General features: G+C 39.4%; 1 protein-coding gene across 1 annotated transcript in view; it reads left to right on the forward strand.

Moving 5' to 3' along the window:
* The first annotated feature begins 19,083 nt into the window (after nt 1–19,083).
* LOC121861118 (galactose-specific cell agglutination protein gsf2-like) overlaps nt 19,084–19,544 on the forward strand; it is a 13,830-nt gene continuing 13,369 nt past the window's right edge. The window contains exon 1 of the mRNA XM_042358681.1: nt 19,084–19,211. Coding sequence (XP_042214615.1) covers nt 19,084–19,211 — 128 coding nt within the window. The remainder of the gene's footprint in view (nt 19,212–19,544) is intronic.

Consider the following 19,544-nt stretch of genomic DNA (forward strand, 5'->3'; position numbering starts at 1 on the left):
TTGAACACATACACACTCTACAGACTGATGATAATATCACACAGACCATCTACACTGATGGATCTCTTAACACCGCCTGTGGGAGGGCTGGAAGTGCTATTGTTGTGACTCAACCTGACGGTAATATAATTGAGAAAGGAGTTAGAATTAACAACTGGGCATCCACTCTACAAACTGAATTAGTTGCCATACTCACAGCTATTAAATTCATTGAAACCACTGTTACTGACAGTCTCATCATCACTGACTCTCTATCCTCACTACTTGCCCTTGGTACCCTCGACTCAGGTTGTCACGCTCTTGTCTCTGAAGCCAGACACAAATATGCGTGCCTTGTTGACCGGGGTGTCAGGGTCAAACTGTTGTGGATCCCCTCTCACATAGGCCTCATAAAACATGACAGAGTTGATGCCCTCGCCAAACTCGCGTCTAACAAAGACACCGTTGAATACAATTTGGGTCTGTCAAAAAGAACCCTTAAAACTGTAATTAGGAAAGAACTTATTGATGAGTTTGACGCAAGTAGACAAGTGCAAACAGGCACTAGTCGATCCATAGGTTACCATGATGAGATGTATCAAGTGAAACATGTATATGGAGCAAGTAACAAGATCACTAGATTACAAGATGTTGTAACCGCTAGATTAAGGTTAGGATATAAGTACCTTTGGCAGTATGTTCCTCAAGCAGATGTAAACAAAACTAAATGTAAAGTGTGTGGCCATACATATGGCCACACACATGAACACTACGTCCTCGACTGTGTGAAGATAGAACCTTTTATGGACAGGTCCAAGCACACTGTGTGTGAAATGGCACAACACTTCATCTCTAATGGCAAGATAGCCGACATATTAAGATTGTATCCACTTTTTTGCACTTAGTAACTATATCAATTCTCATGTACAGAACCAAATACGCAATGTGCTTGAATACCTCCCACGTAAATGTGAATAACAAAGTGTGAAGCCAGACATACTGCCTCACACGCCTGTACTCACGCATTTGTGAATAAGTTACCCTTTATGTATAGAACTAAACAAATAATGTAAATGAAATACTGTGTAACATTCAGTGCCATAATATACTGACAACGGGGGTTAATTATTATGACCCTTTGTAAACCCTACTCTGTAATCCTTTTGCGCTACCGCTCACAGGATGAGTGTGGGGTGCACAATAAAGTAGCCGCTGCAAGCGGCAAAATCAAAATCAATCACTGGAAGCTTGCAAGCAAGATTAGCAAAAAAGATGTTTGTTTTTTACATAAAACATTAAAAAAAAACGTTCTTTTGTGTTTTTTAATGTTATTATGTTGGTTTTAATAAGGTTCAAGTATTTTAACACCCATTTGTAACTGTTTAATATGCTATTAATAACAGACATTACATTCAGAATGATTCAGCAATCTTTTTCCATATAAAAAGTATCGTGACAAGGAAACAAGCTGTGATCAGTCATCCAGATTGATCCTATATGCTTAAAGGCAAAAACTAAATTTAAGTTTATCGTAATTCATGGAAAACTCTGCTATTCTACTTTAAGTTAAAAGTTTTAAAGAATTCATTTTATCACAGAGAGAGGGGAAGAGGTAGGTAATGGCAACTTGGTTCCCCTTAACCCGTATTATACGTGATCTGAACACATTAGAATCAGAGGCTCAAAGCCCAACCATAAACAGAAGCAGCCACCAGTTAGACTGGACGGTGGCAACTTGGCTCCCTTATAATCAGGATCGGAGATGTGTGCAGCTTATCACACTTTCATCAGTATATATATGATCAATCAGCATATATTGTGCCAGGATAGCATTTTAACAACCGGGTGTAAGGATTCATCATGTATACTGTATACTGGTAAATAAAAACAAAGCCCAATATTGACGACTAACCAGCTGACGTGGTATTTGTTTTGATGTATACAGTATATTCTTACAATATTTTCATCAGGGAGTTCTGATATGATATTTGTTTTAACCGTTTCATTTGGTAGATAATTAAAAACTAGGCGCGCACAACTTTGTTTTTACCTGCGGTAATGCGGCCGAAAAGCATCCCCGCCAGTCATATTGACGGCTCTGATCGACTCCAGTGTACGGTTGTGAGCCAACCTCACGGTTCGGGCGGCTTCTATCATATCCACAAAAAAAAAGTAAAATTACACCATATCATAGCAAGTTTAATATGCTAGAGAGCGGGGCCCCACAGCTAGGAAGTTCGGTAAGTTTAGATAGGTTTCTTTGGTTAGGTTGGTGAAGTCTTCTAACAAAGCTTCTGCCACTTATTTTCTTATAAACTAAGGCTAGGTTATGTGTAATTTGGAAATAACCACGTTTTAACACATTTGCCAAATTTACGACAGTGTCCACTATAAAACACAGTGAAATTGGAGCGTTTTTAAAGTCGTTTTCTATAAATAATCGGCGGCTGGTCAATCGTCAATAATTACCAAAACAAGAAATTCGACAATTGAACTTCCGAGCAGCCTGAATTCGTCAATATTGAGTGCAAACAGGGTTGTATTCACCTGAAACAGACCAGTTGCTAACCTTCATTACAGTGAGCAACTGAGCATCGTAAACAACTGAAATGTACTGTGGGAAAAAATATACTGGTATATGTGTACTGTACTAGTTAGTCATGTGTCTTCAATTATTAACTAATGCTCTTCAAATTTAATACATTTAATGGATTAATAATTCGAGCTTCGAAACTTGTATTTTTCTTTTCTTTTTCCTTTCCTACAGGACAGTTTGACACTAAAATGTAAATTTTTAATTAGCAAATTGAATCTGTTGGTGTGAAATATTAACAAGTGTTCATAAACATGACAAGCAGAAAGCCTGACTATATTAAAAAAAAATTTAAAGAAAAAATGTAGAAAGAAGAAATGGATGCCAAGTATTATGTAAAAACCGTCATAAGCAATGGTTGTGACAGCATACAACAAAATGTTGATAACAAATTGTTCGGTCCTCCTATCACTCCAAACAAGAACTTGAAAAGAACAACAGGGTCAGTTACTTTACCAAACATACAGGCCAAGTCCAAAAAAAATGGAAAAAAAAATTCACCTGGAGAAGATTTGTGGTTAAACCTCCGAAAATTAAAAAAAGAAAGAAAAGAAACTAGATATGCAGCTAGACAGGTTTTTATTTACATCACAAAACAGCTTTAGAACAATAGAGAATCCTCAGTTCTTAAAATTTGCTGAACTGATGTGTCCAGTTATAAATTACCCACACGAAAACAAGTAGGCGAATAAACTTTAAATAAGGTGTATGATGAAGAGATAATGGAATGCAAAACTCATTTGAAGGGTAAGACAGTATCACTGGATGTAGATGGCTGGAGCAATGTCCATAATGAACCTGCTCTGTGTGTGTGTCGGTTATTTGTGAAAATTCAGGAAGTTCCTTCGTTAAAACAGTTGACATATCAGGTGAAAAGCATGATGCGACATATTTAACTGGTCTTTCAACCAAAGTAATAGGAGAAGTTTCTCAAGGTGCGTAGTCTGATGACAAACAATGCTGTAAACATGGAAGCCATGTGTAAACAGCTGAAGAAAGATTTAGATTGCAGTATTAAAACATGGATGCTCTTCACAAATTGCCAACCTGCTTGCTCACGATTTGGTTATTGCAAACATAAAATCGCATGTTGTACAAATAGTGAAGCATGTGAGGAATACTCATATTCCAACAGCCAGATACGAAGAAGCAGGCAGTATAAAACTCATAATGCCAATGGAGACAAGATGGATCTCTGTGTTTCGTTGCTTGGAATTATAACCTTCAGAATTGGCCTATATTAGCCTCTATTTCTCTTGAGTCAATCTCACCAAAGATTATGGACATAAACATTAATAACATTGAACAAGAATTAGTATACATCCTAAACCTGCATTAAATGCCCTTTCAAAATTACAAAGTGACAAATGCAAAATAGGGGAAGAGGTGAACATTTGAAAAGATTTAATGCATGACCTTGAACAGCTACTTATTCCTGAAAAGGAATTACAGACGGCAAAGAAAAAATATGATCAAGCAATTACTGATTATCATCTTCTTGCAATTTTATTGGATCCCCATTACCAAGAACACTTGGTGAGCCTTACAACCTTGTCAGGCTCTACTGTCCATTATACTTATAATGAGAGCTAAAGCAGATCCCTTTAATAAGACCAATTTATTTGACTCATCAGTTCTTTCTCATCTTACTCCTTGTTCTTGGTGGCGTGCCTTAACAAGCAAGATTGATGACGTCACATACATAGAGAATGCTTGTGGGCTGCAGACCGCAGCCGCTACAAGTGCCAGTGTAGAACGAATACTTTCCCGTTTTGGACTGATACATTTAAAACATAGAAATAGATTAGGAATAATGAAGGCTGGGAAACTGGTATTTCTTCATAAAATTTTGAACAAAGATTCTAATTTAAAAGAGTCAGATGACAGGAGAATTTTGTCCTCCAGTACTGTACAGCAAAGAGCAAAGTTAGTATGAATTATGATTTGTTAAAACCTGCTTAATATTTTGTTGTATTTCTCCTTTCAAGATTAATATTTCAAAGTATAGCTTAATAAAAATTTTATTGGATTGTTTCAAGGAGCAGGTACCATTATAATTTATAATTTTCATTGCTAAAAAAATGCAGGAATACATTATAATGTTTTGTGTTTTTCCTGTACATTATAGTTTATTGAAAGGACTTATGATTTGTTCATTTATAAAGTTTGATTTACCCTTCTTAAACAAATTTTGTCAAGCAATAATACATAGTAAGATTTTTTAGTCCATATCCATGTATATATTGAACAACCACGGTGACATAACGCATCCCTGTTGTCAGGACTGTAACGAGTAGGATGGTTGTTCGCCACCCGCTTGCTTGTTCGCGTCCCCCACTTGGGGGGGTAGACGGAGGTGAGAACGTCACTGCTGCCTCGACACACAGATCCGACACTACCCAGCCGTCAGTCACAGCTGTACTTGCACCCTGCAGCTCACTCAAATTCTGGTTGTGAACTCTTCATAGGTCCTGGGCTCGTGGGCTGTTTCCCCAGACCTTCACAAATCGACTGTCACCCCAGCTACTACCTCGGCTGCCATGTCATCGCCTGTTCCTCCACACCGTCCGTGCACCTGGCCATTTCTCCCGTTTAGCAAGACATCGCCCGCCGGCGCTCAAGTGAGGAAGCTGACTTGACCTTCCCCTGAGAGCAGATCACTGCTTTCCAGAACCTTCCCCAGGGCCGCCGCCGTAGGAAATATCTGTTCATTGTTTGATTCCATTAATTGTTTGACTCCCTTAATTGTTTGACTCCATTAATAGTTTGACTCCATTAATTGTTTGACTCCATTAATTGTTTGACTCCATTAATTGTTTGATTCCCTTAATTGTTGACTCCATTAATTGTTGACTCCATTAATTGTTTGACTCCATTAATTGTTATTTGAGGTTTGTGTGAGTGGTGTCAGAGTTTTGTGTTATTTTCATAGTAAAGAGATGTCAATCTCTTACGGTTGTTTGTTATCCCTCAGAAAACCATGGTTCTTGACTTTCCTCTTATAAGATCTTCATTTGGCTGGCAAGGGATTTCTATCACTAAGTTCCAGGCCTTTACACCTGTCAGCTCCCACACATTTCACATGGTTCTCTTTCTTTCCTATTTACTCTTACTGTTGCCCTGCTGCTCATATACAGAAGAATGTTTTATCATGTAACAGTCTCTCTCCCACCTTATACACATACTGTATACTACCTCCCACAAGTCTTTTCTGTTCTTTTTAATCTGCTGTTATGCCGAGGCATAATTTGATATTATAATTCTTATGAACTTGGTGATTTGATTATTTTCTTTTCCAAGCAACAGTTATTTTGGCAAGTTTTGGGAGATTTTCTAGTATATATTGATGTATTACTTATGTAAGAATTTTCTAGAATGAATTGCATCATTTTTTTATGATTTACTTCTTATTGTAAGCCTCGATCAGAGTAGAACGTTCTAGAATCTCCCAAACATGTCTGGATGGTGCTAGGATGTTATGGGTGCGTCTAATGAGGTATATAAGCGGCAACCAGCTGCCTAGTCAAGTCGCCTCTGGTTACGTCCCAATGAAATTCAAAACAGCGAGCATCAGACTTTTACCAAAACAAGGTAAATCCCCCTCACATATATCAAACTTCAGACCAATTTCTCTTCTAGAAACACCGGGAAAAGTCCTGGAAAATATCAAGAACCACCGACTGAGAATACAGCTCGAACTTGAAGAGAAATACAATTCCAGGAAGCAAGGATTTAGAAAACATAGAGGAACCCATACTGCCATAGCCCTAATTTACGAAAACATAGCCAACACAAAGCACAATAGAGATCAATGGAACGTAGTGTTAAGGGTCGTAGCAAAAGCATTCGACAAGATCTGGCACCTAGAGGTCAAATACAAAATTACCACCCAAGAACTTCCCAACAACTTTACTTCTTTTCTTTGCAACTTCCTTGATAACAGAGAGGCTAAAATCATCATTGGCAACCACATTGGCCCAAGCATAAGTTATACAGCGGAGTATCACTGGGAAGTAACCTCTCGCCAACACTCTACACGACATACACGTCGGACATGCCACCTCCTACCCACGGTAAATACATAGCCTATGCCGATGACGTAACCCACATCATTTGATATCCAGACAAGGCCAAACAGATGATGGCACTAAAAACAGCCCACTCCATCAAGCAAATAAATAATTATGAAAAAAAGTGGAAAATTCAAACTAATACACAGAAACTAAAGATCATTCACATTACCAAAATAAACCGAGCACCAATCACAGTCAACAACGAACCTATACAATACTCCAACGAAGGCAAATTACTGGAACTCACAGGAACAGGCATAACAAAACACTTACCACAACGCAAAATCCTTGCCCAATCACAACTCGCCAAACTACGAAGATTCAGCGAAATGGACACCAACATTCAACTACACCTATTCAAAGCACTTGTCTGCCCCTACCTGGAATACCCACCAATACCACTCAGTCAACTTAAACTTCAATCAGTACAAAACAAAGCTATCCGTAGAGCATCAAAGCATCTCCTCCCCATACACCACCAAAATACAAGAACTTCACGAACTATACAATATCGAACAACTGAACGCACGTACACACAGTCAAGCTAAGAGAGTTTGGAGTTAATTTGAAGAGTTGGAGGACCCAATCTTCTCCCAGTTAAAAGAAGAAGAAACCACAAGAACACACAGCTGGTGGCCCAAGAGTCTCCATGCTAACATAGAAGAACCAGACCCACCATATGAACAAATAACACCACCATTTAACTAACATAAATTAACACACATTACACAAATGAATGTCTAGCTAGCTTAGCATGCTCCCAGCCTCACTTGACGCCACCACCTAAACCAATCACCTCGACTCAGCTTGGTGGATAGCTCACCTGCTATTACTTCCTACTACTTTACTTTCCGTTTTTATTCTTTCATTCTCTCTTTCCTCTCCTCTCTCATGGCAAAGTCATTTGCCACTTTACTTCATTATCACCAGAGTGTGAAGTAAAAGCTGAGTGACAACTAAAGATAAATTTTGTTCAAGTATTGTGGAATTGTTGTGAGCAATAAAAAGTGAAAAGATTAAGGAATTGTACACCCACTAAAAAATTATTCGGCACCCGTGTCATATTGTATCACGCCGTAAGGGTGCCGAATAATTTTTTAGTGGGTGTACACTGGTAGTGTGCCGACTGTTTACATTCAAAGTAAGAAATCCAGCTGTGAAGGCATACCCTGTGGATGGTTGTGTGAAGACTTAGTGATTATTCGAGAAGACTACAGTTCACAAGTGTGTTTCTGTTACCTGGTGGCAATCCACCTGCCTGTTGTTTTGTCTGTACACTGTTAGTAATCGTCGAGAAATTACTTGAGACTGGCGGGACAGCCAGAGGTAATTCAACGACACTAGTGATATCTACTGCTTCTGTACATACGACCTGGCCGTTGGTAACCAGCGGTGGAGGCTTGCAAGTGGCGAAAGGGATTTCGTAACGCTACTTTAACTAAATCATTGAAACTAACTGTAAATAATAAAAACCAACAAAAAGTTTATTAAAACCAAGAAAAAGGGTGATGATAAAAAAATTAAACCACGGTTTGGAGTTTAGACCATTTGGTTTAAGCCATTGGTTTAAATCGGCCAACCCTGCTAGCAAGTAAGGCATTGGGGTATGTTTGTAGCAAGGCAGCCAATTGGTTTGCGGATGGACACCCGTAGAACCACTACAGTTCTTTGATATTTAATCTGTTGTACTTATATCACGATATGTTAAGAGCAAATAAACTTTCTGTGTTAATCTCTGATAATTTCTGCACTTCATGAAGCAAAAATTGCCATGCGAAACTGTGTAACGCAAATATCTTGAAGAGTGTCAGGAATTCTGGAATAGTGGTTTACACGCACAAACTGGTGGTAGGACTGCGGAGCTCGTGGTAATATACGAAGTAAAAACACAAGACCATATTCAATTGCAGGTAATAAACTTACCACGGTTACACAATCAAAACTCCGATATATTACACATGATTGTTGTTTAATAATTATAATGGGAGTAGTCTATGCATTAATTCAATGGCATATCCTGGTGTTACTAACAGTTATGAATGACCGATGTTGCTGTATGCCGCCTCAATAATACAGTACATGTTATAACTCCAGTGATCTTTACGCCACCATAGATGATTTGGCCAAAACATTGCCCACGACTGAATTGTACTGCATACTAACACCAGTGACAATACACAGTCAGATTTAGATAGTCTATAACCATACTCTGAAATATAAAAATATATATAGTATATGGGTTTTATTATCTTTTAGATGGATAAAAATCCGGGACTCTCTGGACCACGAGGCTGGTGTCGAGTTTATGCCATGATGGATTTTTTAGATGTTTGGACATTCATGCTTCCATTCATTGTTGATATGTACAATAATATAAAATTAAATGGAATTATTCTTTGTTGACAGAAGTTATTAGAACGTATAGTCTCTTGTGGTTAACAGTCTTTCTCGCCCGAGGGTTAGTCCTCATCTGAATTCGCAGGAAAATGTCTTAGGCCTTATTTGAATTATCTCATAAAATATAAATTATAAATGTTTATATTAATTTGGTAAACTTATTATTTCATTACGAAGTAGTTTTTTCTATTAAATTCGGTATTTAAGCAAATCGTAGTTTAAAGAAAAATTTTCTCTTCCTGCTAATTACGTTTTCTTTCTCCCTAGTGATTTCGCGGAATATTTAAACACTTAGTTTATTAGCTTCTCTGAATAACGAGGATTATTAGGTTACATACTACTTAAAGTTCTAATCAATAAATATTTAGTTGTATGTACAGTCGGGGTCAAAAGTCTTGAACGCTTGACAGTATTTGGCATGTAAGTACCCGAAGATCTTAGGTATTAAGGAGACTTTTATTCCATTCTGTGGTTCAGGCATAATATGTGATGACAAGTAGTGTTATTAGCATATCCCAATCATATATGTATAACACAGAAGTAGATGCCAGATATTGCTAAGAGCTCAACACTTTTGACCCCGAATGTACATATATCGCGATAGTTTTCGCGACAATGAGAACATGAAAATGATCAAAATTTTCAGACAACCTCCACCACCTACGTAAAATTCATTGTTCGTGTTTTCTTAATGATATTTTTATTACCAGAGATTCACAAGCTAAATTCTGTTTCCCCAAATGTGGATATTATCAGAGATCAACACAGAGAAGTTATTACCTCTTAATATAGTATAATATAAATATTCCAATACACTCACAGAGGTAACAAGCTGATGCGACACTCACGTTAACTAACTTACTCTAACAGACAAAGTTAACTAGTTAATCTAACACTCACAAAGTAGGGTTGAGACAGTGGAGGCGACGATACTACACTGTATGTTAATCCTGGTGTAGGGAAAGAGTGAAGGAGCGCGAGCGAATACGTCCACACAACACAAGAGTCACGCCCACACTGACGTCTGACGTCGCCAGGCCGCCTGCCTAGCCCCTGGGTCTGGCTGGGTGAACAGCGCCACCTACTGCCTGGCTTCCTCCTCCTCCTCCTCTGTTTCCCCCATCTCGTCCTACTCATTCTTGTTTCTTAGGTATATCTCTCTTAAAAATGTTAATGACTAGTGCACAGTATTTATGAAACTATAAATACGCGCTAAAGACCACATGTGTTGAAACGACACTTCCTCCTCCTTTCATCTTTCACCTCGTAACTCATGAATGGGTAAATGTTATGAGTGAATGAATGAACAGGGGAATGTACTGTACGGTACGAAATAAATATTTAGATAGATGTTCTGTAAATCGTCAAACAAGTTTACATTGATTGAAAAGCCACGTAGATAGTAGTTCTAAACGTAATGTGCTAAGTGCAGTTATACAAACAGTGTAGAGTCCAATGTCGGGCATCCCAAGTTAGCTATCTTCCTAATGTTAGCACCAGGTAGGCCAAATTACCGATTGTTGATATGTTAGGCTAGGTTAAGTTAGGTTTATATATAAAAATATCATAACATGTATCAAAGGCATTCAAGCCTATGTCACCATGTGTAAAAACCTAACCTAACCTAACCTAAATTTTAAACAGTGGTATAGTGCTGTGGGAACGCGTGGGAACGGCGTTCCCTTACTTTGTTTGGGAGGGGGAACGGCGTTCCCTCACTATCTCAAATAAATCCAAACATACAATTCTCTAATGTAAAGATTTTTTTTATTTCCACCCCTAAAAGAAAGAGGAGAAAGAATCATTAACTGTTTCTTTGCTTCAGCTGAGGTAAGAGCTAGCCTATAAACTTTGAGGCATTGTGATTTTGCTGCATCGTCGCATTACTTAATTATAAAAAACTCACAAAAATAATAGCAGCTCCCTCCCATTTCCTACAGGCCGGCGGCCTCTCCCCTCACTTGGACATTAGTGTTCTCGTTTGCCAAATACCTTAAATCTGGTAAAAATTTAAAAATAGTTTGATTCCTATATTAGTTTGTCTGTTTTATATATTCTCTTAATAAGCAGCAGAAATATTTGTAAATATTTAAAATAATGTGCATTCCGAAAACTCTGGCATACTCAGCATTGTTCAGCGCAATGTGCTGACGCTGCTGCAGACCTGCAGTGCTGAGTCGGAATGCCAGTTTAGTTTCTCACCAAGTCACCTAGAAAATGCACGCACTTGTCTTGACACTGGTGGAAGTCTAGAAGACTATTATTGTACCGTTGTATATGTTGACAGAACTGGTGAAATTACATAGTGGCGTTCTGAGAACTGAAGCTCAATGGGAGTGATGTAGGCTTTGGTGGTTTACCCCAAATTTTCAAAAATCTTTATTTAATCAAACGTTGTACCCTCAAAAAAATTGTGAAAAACGTAAACAAGCATCCATACAATCATTTTTCACAAAAATAAAGTAATAGAACACACAGAAGAAAGGGCGACTTGAGCAAGTGATTCCACAAGTGATATTGAGTGCGGAAAAGTAATTTCACAAGCTACTACTTCTAGTGGTGTGTCATATTCCAGTGAAGTGACACTGCCAGGACAACATATAATTAAGTCTGCATGGCCTGAAATTTGGACTGCTGAGATGTGGGAAGATAAGAAAAAGGCTTACCCGTGGCTTGTGAGTGATTCCGAAAAAATTGGATGTGCAGCATGCTCTAGTTCAGTTTCAGTTTTCTACTGCTCAGTGACTCCACCATCTCACCTGCTGCTCCTCACATTGGTCCTATCTTAGACTTCCAGCTCTGAGCCCAACTACGTCGGTTTTCTTCCCTTTCATTGCTTGCAGTTTCCTTTGACATTCATTCGTGTGGTTGTTGGTGGATTTTATGTCAGACTTAATTTTGTTCTTTGGTTGATTTTTTATGTTTGATAGAGTTATAGAGTTTTAAACAGAACGGGTTGTCCCACTCCCCACTCATCCTGGTAAACCAAAGTACTAGTACGCTTGCAGCCAAGATGCTGTAGCAAAAGCAGTGAGCCACACCAAGACCAGCTTCATGGACACACGGCACTGAAGGTGGTCGCGGGCTCCTGTTAAACGCTCATCCGGGGACACATCTGTGCAGGCTTAGAGCAGCCCAGAGTAGGCAGCAGAGATCAAGGGAGGGGCACAGTTCTGGTTGACCCGGATGCCATCAGACATGTGTTACATATGTCTGTGTTTTTGCATAATATTAAGATGTGTACTATATTAATTTTGTATCAGTCTCCGTTGCAAGAGAAGTTTTCTATGAAAGGAAGGAGGAGATAGGTAAAGTGTATGTACTTTGTAATATTTAGTTAATCTTGTATTGGATGTGAATTATATTGGGTTTATGTATTTCCTATTATTTTGTAATCATATAATATTATGTACTTATATAAAGAAGTTAATAGTCTAATTGTGAAAGATGTACTGTTGTTGACATTCTGGCAAAGACTATATACGAAAGATAGGAAAGCTACTATCCCTACCATTAAAAAAGATGTATGATCTAAATCCACGACAGTGCCATCTATTGAGCTGGCGCATCACTATACGGATCATCATAATTTAACGTTGCTAACTTGTCAATTTTTCATATGAAATATGCTTAAGATATGTTAATACAGTATAACTAATTATATATTTTCTCCATATAATACACATAAAATGCATAAATTAGTAGTTCATCTTGCTATGTTATAATAAATTACTGGAAGAATTGTTACTCCCTTTAATTTTTAGTTATGTTTGGAACATATTTTTACATATTTTATGTGTGAGTCATATAAATACCCTATTTCAGGTAATCATTTAAGTCAACTGAACGACAACTCATTTTCTATGTTTTAGAAAATTAAGTATTACATTGTTTTATTTAGGGTCAAAAGTAACAGTCAGTATTTTGGGGGTGAAGGACATACGTAAATAGTTTATTTTCCACAAAAATATATAAATATATAAATGTGGATCATGAAATAAAGTCTATAGACATATACATATGCAAACATATTTATTTGCAATATTTGATATACTGTACATGTTATAATACAAGCTCAGGTAAATATCTGGACAAGCATTTTTTCAAAGCCTTCCCTGCAGTGTAATTGCCTTGGGAAAAATGATGGCTGCATAATCTGGTGTTTTTGCTTCTATTTTCTGGGCTCTTTTCTTTAAGTTACTCAAGCCCCAGTACTTGTGACCATTACAGGTACCTGTAAATAATATTTAAAAATCAGATTCTACTTTGCCTACAGGGAGTTTTCACATTGTTTGTAAATATAATGATAAATAAACCTGTCATATCGTATGTATATAATTCAAAACTGTGCTCCTACCTTTCTTTATCCTTTGAGAATGAATAGTATACAAATTGGGGATGATCTTTCATTGTTATGCGGCATAACACGCACGGGTGTCCTCTTGCTGCCGTTTTGACAGTAAATGAATTTCGCGGTCACGTGACATAAAAAATCTATAGTCTTCGCAGACGACACGAACTGCACACAAACGCCATCTATTGTTTTGGCTCAGCACTTTTTAGGACCAAATGAGCACAACATTTCCGTCCACTTTCCTATCTTTCGTAAATAGTGCTACTGTATTAAAAAGGGGGTAATACAAGTTGGTGTTACTTTGATCCCTGATTACACGATTTATAGAATAGTTTCATATAATCACAGGGTTATTATATGAAATGTTATGTTCAACTGCCAGCTGGAGGTAGCAAGGGATTGTCTTCATGATTCTGGTCAGTTAACCAAAGCTAATATTTCAGAACGTTTGTCTGATTAATGGGCCAGGGTGTTGAAGCACTGCTGAAAGAGGAGGATTATTCAGTAGTGGCCACCAGTAAAGCTTAACAGCCAGATGCACTTCCTTACTTCAACTTACAAGGTGGAAACAGCTAGTAAGGTAGAAGATACAAGGTAGACGGTAGGATGTAGAAGGTAGAAGGTAAGAGGTAGGAGGTAGAAGGCAAGAGGTAGAAGGTAAGAGGTAGAGGGTAAAAGGTAAGAGGTAGGAGACAGAAGGTAAGAGGTAGAAGGCAAGAGGTAGAGGGTAAAAGGTAAGAGGTAGGAGGTAGAAGGTAAGAGGTAGAAGGTAAGAGGTAGAGGGTAAAAGGTAAGAGGTAGGAGACAGAAGGTAAGAGGTAGAAGGTAAGAGGTAGAGGGTAAAAGGTAAGAGGTAGGAGGTAGAAGGGTGAGGTAGGGAGGTAGGTAAAAGGTAAGAGGTAGGAGACAGAAGGTAAGAGGTAGAAGGCAAGAGGTAGAAGGTAAGAGGTAGAAGGTAAGAGGTAGAAGGTAAGAGGTAGAAGGTAAGAGACAGAAGGTAAGAGGTAGAAGGTAAGAGGTAGAAGGTAAGAGGTAGAAGGTAAGAGGTAGAAGGTAAGAGGTAGAAGGTAAGAGGTAGAAGGTAAGAGGCAGAAGGTAAGAGGTAGAAGGTAAGAGGTAGAAGGTAAGAGGTAGAAGGTAAGAGGTAGAAGGTAAGAGGTAGAAGGTAAGAGACAGAAGGTAAGAGGTAGAAGGTAAGAGGTAGAAGGTAAGAGGTAGAAGGTAAGAGACAGAAGGTGAGAGACAAGAATGTAAGAGGCAGAATAAGAGGTAAAAGATATAATAAGAAGATAAATACAGAAGGTAAGAGGTAGAAGAGGCAGAAGGGCAAGAAGGTAAGACAATAAGAAGGGAGAAGTAAAGAGGCAAGAGGTAGAATAAGAGACAGAAGGTAAGAGGTAAAGGGGTAAGTAGAAGGTAAGAGACAGTAAATGCAAAAGAGGTAGAAGGTAAGAGGTAGAAGGTAAGAGACAGAAGGAGAGGTAGAAGGTAAGAGACAGAAGGGTAAGAGGTAGACGGTAAGAGGTAGAAGTGGAAAGAGGTAGAATAAAGAGGTAGAGGAGAGGCAGAAGGTAAGAGGTGAAGATAAGAGGCAGAAGGAGAGGTAGAATGCAAGACAGAAGTGCAAGAGGTAGATAAGGCAAGATGCAGAATGCAAGAGGCAGAAGCAAGATGCAGAATGCAAGATGCAGAATGTAAGAGACAGGAATAAAAAGAGGACAAAATGACAGAATAAGAAGATGGCAGAATAAAAGAGGCAGAAGAAGAAGACAATGCAAGAGGCAGAAGGCAAGAGAATAAGGACATATGAGACAGAATAAAGAGTAGGAAGGTAAGAGTGAAGGGGTAAGAGACAGAATAAGAGGTAGAAAAGAGGTAGAAGGTAAGACAGAAATGTAAGAGGCAGAAGGTAAGAGGCAGAATAAAAGATGTAAGCAAGATAGGTAAGAGGTAGAAGGGTGAGGCAGAAGGGTAAGAGCAGAAGAGTAAGATAGTAGGGGAAGAGAAGGCAGGAGGTAAGAGTGAAAATATAAGATAAAGAGAATAAGAGGTAAAGGCAGAATAAGTAGGAGACAGGAGGAAATAGGGCAAGATGTATAACAAGATATAAAGACAAGATGCAGAAGGCAAGAGGTAGGATGCAAGAGGCAGAAGATGATATGCAGAATAAGAGGCAAGAGGAGAAGGCAAGAGGCAGAAGGCAAGAGGTAGAAGGTAAGAGGCAGAAGTAAGAGGTAGAAGGTAAAAGACAGAAGGTAGAAGGTAAAAGAGCAGAATAAGAGACAGAAGGTAAGAGGTAGAAGGTAAGATGGTGAAGGTAAGAGGCAGAAGGTAAGAGGCAGAAGGTAAGAGGTAGAAGAGAGAAGGAGGTAGAAGGTGAGGTAGAAGGTAAGAGGTAGAATAAAAAGACAGAAATAAGGGTAGAGGAAGGTAAAAGATTATGAATAGTAAGACAGAATAATGCAAGAGGTAGAATAAGCAAGATGCAGAATGCAAGGCAGAATGCAAATGCAGAAGGCAAGAGGTAAAGACAAGATAAAGAGGCAGGCAAGAGGCAAAGAGGCAGAAGGCAAGAGGTAGAAGTGCAAAACATTACAAGAGGCAGAAGCAAAAGACAGAAGAGACAGAATGTAAGAGGTAGAAGGTAAGCAGAAATATAAAGAGGCAGAAGAGACAGAAGGTAAGAGGTAGAAGAGGTAGAAGGTAAGAGGTAGAAGGTAAGAGGTAGAAGGAAAAAGACAAAGGTAAGAGACAGAAGGTAAGAGGTAGAAGGTAAAGACAAAGGTAAGAGACAGAAGGTAAGAGAGGTAGAAGGTAAGAGACAGAAGGTAAGAGGCAGAAGGTAAGAGGTAGAAGGTAAGAGGTAGAATAAGAGGCAGAAGGGTAAGAGGTCAGAATGATAAAGAGGCAGAATACAAGAGTGCAGAAGTGCAAGAGGCAGAATGCAAGAGGTGAATACAAGATATAAGAAGGGTAAGAGGCAGAATAAGAAGAGACAGAATAAAAGAGGTAGAAGGTAAGAGACAGTAAAAGAAGAGACAAGTAATGTAATGTAAGAGGCAAGAGTGTAGAAGAGACAGAAGGTAAGAGGTAGTAAGAGGTAGAAGGTAAAAGAGGTAGAAGGTAAGAGACAGAAGGTAAGAGGTAGAAGGTAAGAGGTAGAAGGTAAGAGGTAGAAGGTAAGAGGTAGGAGAAGGTAAGAGACAGAAGGTAAGAGGTAGAAGGTAAGAGGTAGAAGGTAAGAGGTAAGAGACAGAAGGTAAGAGGTAGAAGGTAAGAGACAGAATAAGAGGTAGAAGGTAAGAGGCAGAAGGTAAGAGTGCAGAATAAGGGAAGAGGCAGAATAAGGAAGAGGAATGGCGAATCAAGAAATACAAGATATAAGACATATAAGAAAGGCAAGAGCAGAATGGACATAACAAGAGGCAGAAGGGTAAGAGGCAGAATGCAAGAGGCAAGAGACAGTGTAAGAGGCAGAAGAGAATGTAAGAGAAGGCAAAAGACAGAAGGTAAGAGGTAGAAGGTAAAGATGAAGGTAAGAGACAGAAGGTAAGAGAGAAGGTAAAAGACAGAAGGTAAGAGACAGAAGGTAAGAGGTAGAAGGTAAGAGGTGAAGGTAAGAGGTAGAAGGTAAGAGACAGAAGGTAAGAGGTAGAAGGTAAGAGGTAGAAGGTAAGAGGTAGAAGGTAAGAGACAGAAGGTAAGAGGTAATAAAGACAAAGTGAAGAGGCAGAAGGTAAGAGGTAGAAGGCAAGAGGTAGAAGGTAAGGAGGCAGAATAAGAGGTAGAAGGCAAGAGGCAGAATAAGAGAGATTGCGAATGCAAGATACAAGCATAATAGGGCAGAATGAAGGCAAGATAAGACAGAAGGCAAGAGGCAGAATAAGAGACAAGAGTGCAGAAGGTAAGAGGTAATAAGAGGCAGAAGGTAAGAGGCAGAAGGTGAGAGGTAGAAGAGACAGAATGTAAGAGGCAGAAGGTAAGAGAAGGTAAGAGAGACAGAAGGTAAGAGGTAGAAGTAAGAGACAGAAGGTAAGAGGCAGAAGGTAAGAGGTAGAAGGTGGGAGGTAGAAGGTAAGAGGTAGAAGAGAGGTAAGGTAAGAGGTAGAAGGTAAGGAGACAGATAAAGAGGTGAAGGTAAGAGATGAAGGTAAGAGACAGAAGGTAAGAGGTAGAAGGTAAGAGACAGAAGGTAAGAGGTAGAAGTAAGAGGTAGAAGGTAAGAGACAGAATAAGAGACAGAAGGTAAGAGGTAGAAGGTAAGAGGCAGAATAAGAGTGCAGAATGCAAGAGTGCAGAATGCAAGAGTGCAGAAGGTAAGACAATGCAAGATAAGAATGCGAAGATAAGTAGAATGCAAGAGAAGAAGGTCAGAGCAGAAATCAAGAAGAATGCGCGACATACAATGCGCATGCGAATGCGAAGATGCAGAATGCAAGAGGGTAAACGATAGGAAGGAATGCAAGACATAAGCAAGAGATCAGAATGCAAGACAGAATGCAAGAGCAGAATAAAAGAGGCAGAATGCAAGAGGCAGAAATACAAGAGGTAAGAGGCAGAAGCTGCAAGAGGTGTGATGTAAGCAGAAGGTAAGAGGTAGAAGTTGCAGGAGGCAGAATAAAAAGAAGCAGAAGGTAAGAGGTAGAAGGAAAAGACGTAGAAGGGGTAAGAGGGGTAGAAGGTAAGAGAGGTAGAATAAAGAGGACAGAAGGTAAGAGGTAGAAGGCAAGAGGTAGGCAAGAGGTAGAAGGTAAGAGGTAGAAGGAAAGAGTGAATAAAAGAGGCGAATAAAGAGGCAGGGCAAGAGCAGAAGAAGCAGGTAAGAGTGCAGAATGAAAGAGGCAGAATGCAAGAGGCAGGTGTAAGAGGCAGAAGACAAGACATGAAGGCAAGAGAAGAGGCAGAAGGTAAGAGGGAGAAGGTAAGAGGCAGAAGGTAAGAGGAGAAGGCAAGAGGCAGAAGGAAAGACGTAGAAGGTAAGAGAGGCAGAAGGTAAGAGGTAGAAGGTAAGAGACAGAAGGTAAGAGGTAGAAGGTAAGAGTGTAGAAGGAAAGAGGTAGAAGGTAAGAGGTAGAAGGTAAGAGGTAGAAGGTAAGAGACAGAAGGTAAGAGAGGTAGAAGGTAAGAGACAGAAGGTAAGAGGTAGAAGGTAAGAGGTGAAGGTAAGAGACAGAAGGTAAGGAGGTAGAAGGTAAGAGGTAGAAGGTAAGAGATGTAAAAAGGTAATGAGGGGTAGAGGAAAGAGCAGAATAAGATGCAGAGTCAAGATACAGCAAGATGATGCGTGAAATGCAGGATGCAGAATGGGGAAGATAAGAATGCAAGATGCAGAATGCGAGTGAATGCAGAGTGCACAGAAGGCACAGAGTGCAAGAGGGCAATGCAAGAGTGTGCAATGCAGGAGTGCAGAATGCAAGAGGCAGAAGGTGCAAGAGTGTAGTGCAAGAGGCAGAAGGCAAGAGGCAGAAGGTAAGAGGTAAGGTAAGAGGTAGAAGGTAAAGAGGCAGAAGGTAAGACGAGAAGGTAAGAGGTAGAAGGTAAGAGGTAGAAGGTAAGAGGTAGAAGGTAAGAGGTAGAAGGTAAGAGGTAGAAGGTAAGAGGTAGAAGGTAAGAGGGAGACAGAGAGGTAGAAATGTAAGAGGTAGAATGTAAGAGGCAGAAGGCAGGAGGTAGGATATGGAGGTAGGATGCAAGAGCAGAATAAAAGAGTGCAGAATGCAAGAGGCAGAATGCAAGATGCAAGAGGCAAGCACAAGATGGTAATGCAAGAGAATGCAAGAGGCAGAATAAGGGAAGAGAAGGCAAGAGGCAGAAGGTAAGAGGCAGAAATGCAAGAGTGCAGAAACAAGAGTGCAGAAGGTAAGAGGTAGAAGGTAGGAGGTAGAAGGTAAGAGGTAGAAGGTAAGAGGTAGAAGGTAAGAGGCAGAAGGTAAGAGGTAGAAGGTAAGAGGTAGAAGGTAAGAGGTAGGTAGAGGTAGAGGTAAGAGGTAGAAGGTAAGAGGCAGAAGGTAAGAGGTAGAAGGTAAGAGAGGAAGGTAAGAGGCAGAAGGTAAGAGGTAGAATAAGAGGTAGAAGGTAAGAGGTAGAAGGTAAGAGGTAGAAGGTAAGAGGTAAGCAATACGTGTAACCGAAACGGAAGCACACCTGT

Source organism: Homarus americanus, unplaced genomic scaffold, assembly GCF_018991925.1.
Source record: "Homarus americanus isolate GMGI-L3 unplaced genomic scaffold, GMGI_Hamer_2.0 scaffold52806, whole genome shotgun sequence".
Taxonomy (NCBI): domain Eukaryota; kingdom Metazoa; phylum Arthropoda; class Malacostraca; order Decapoda; family Nephropidae; genus Homarus; species Homarus americanus.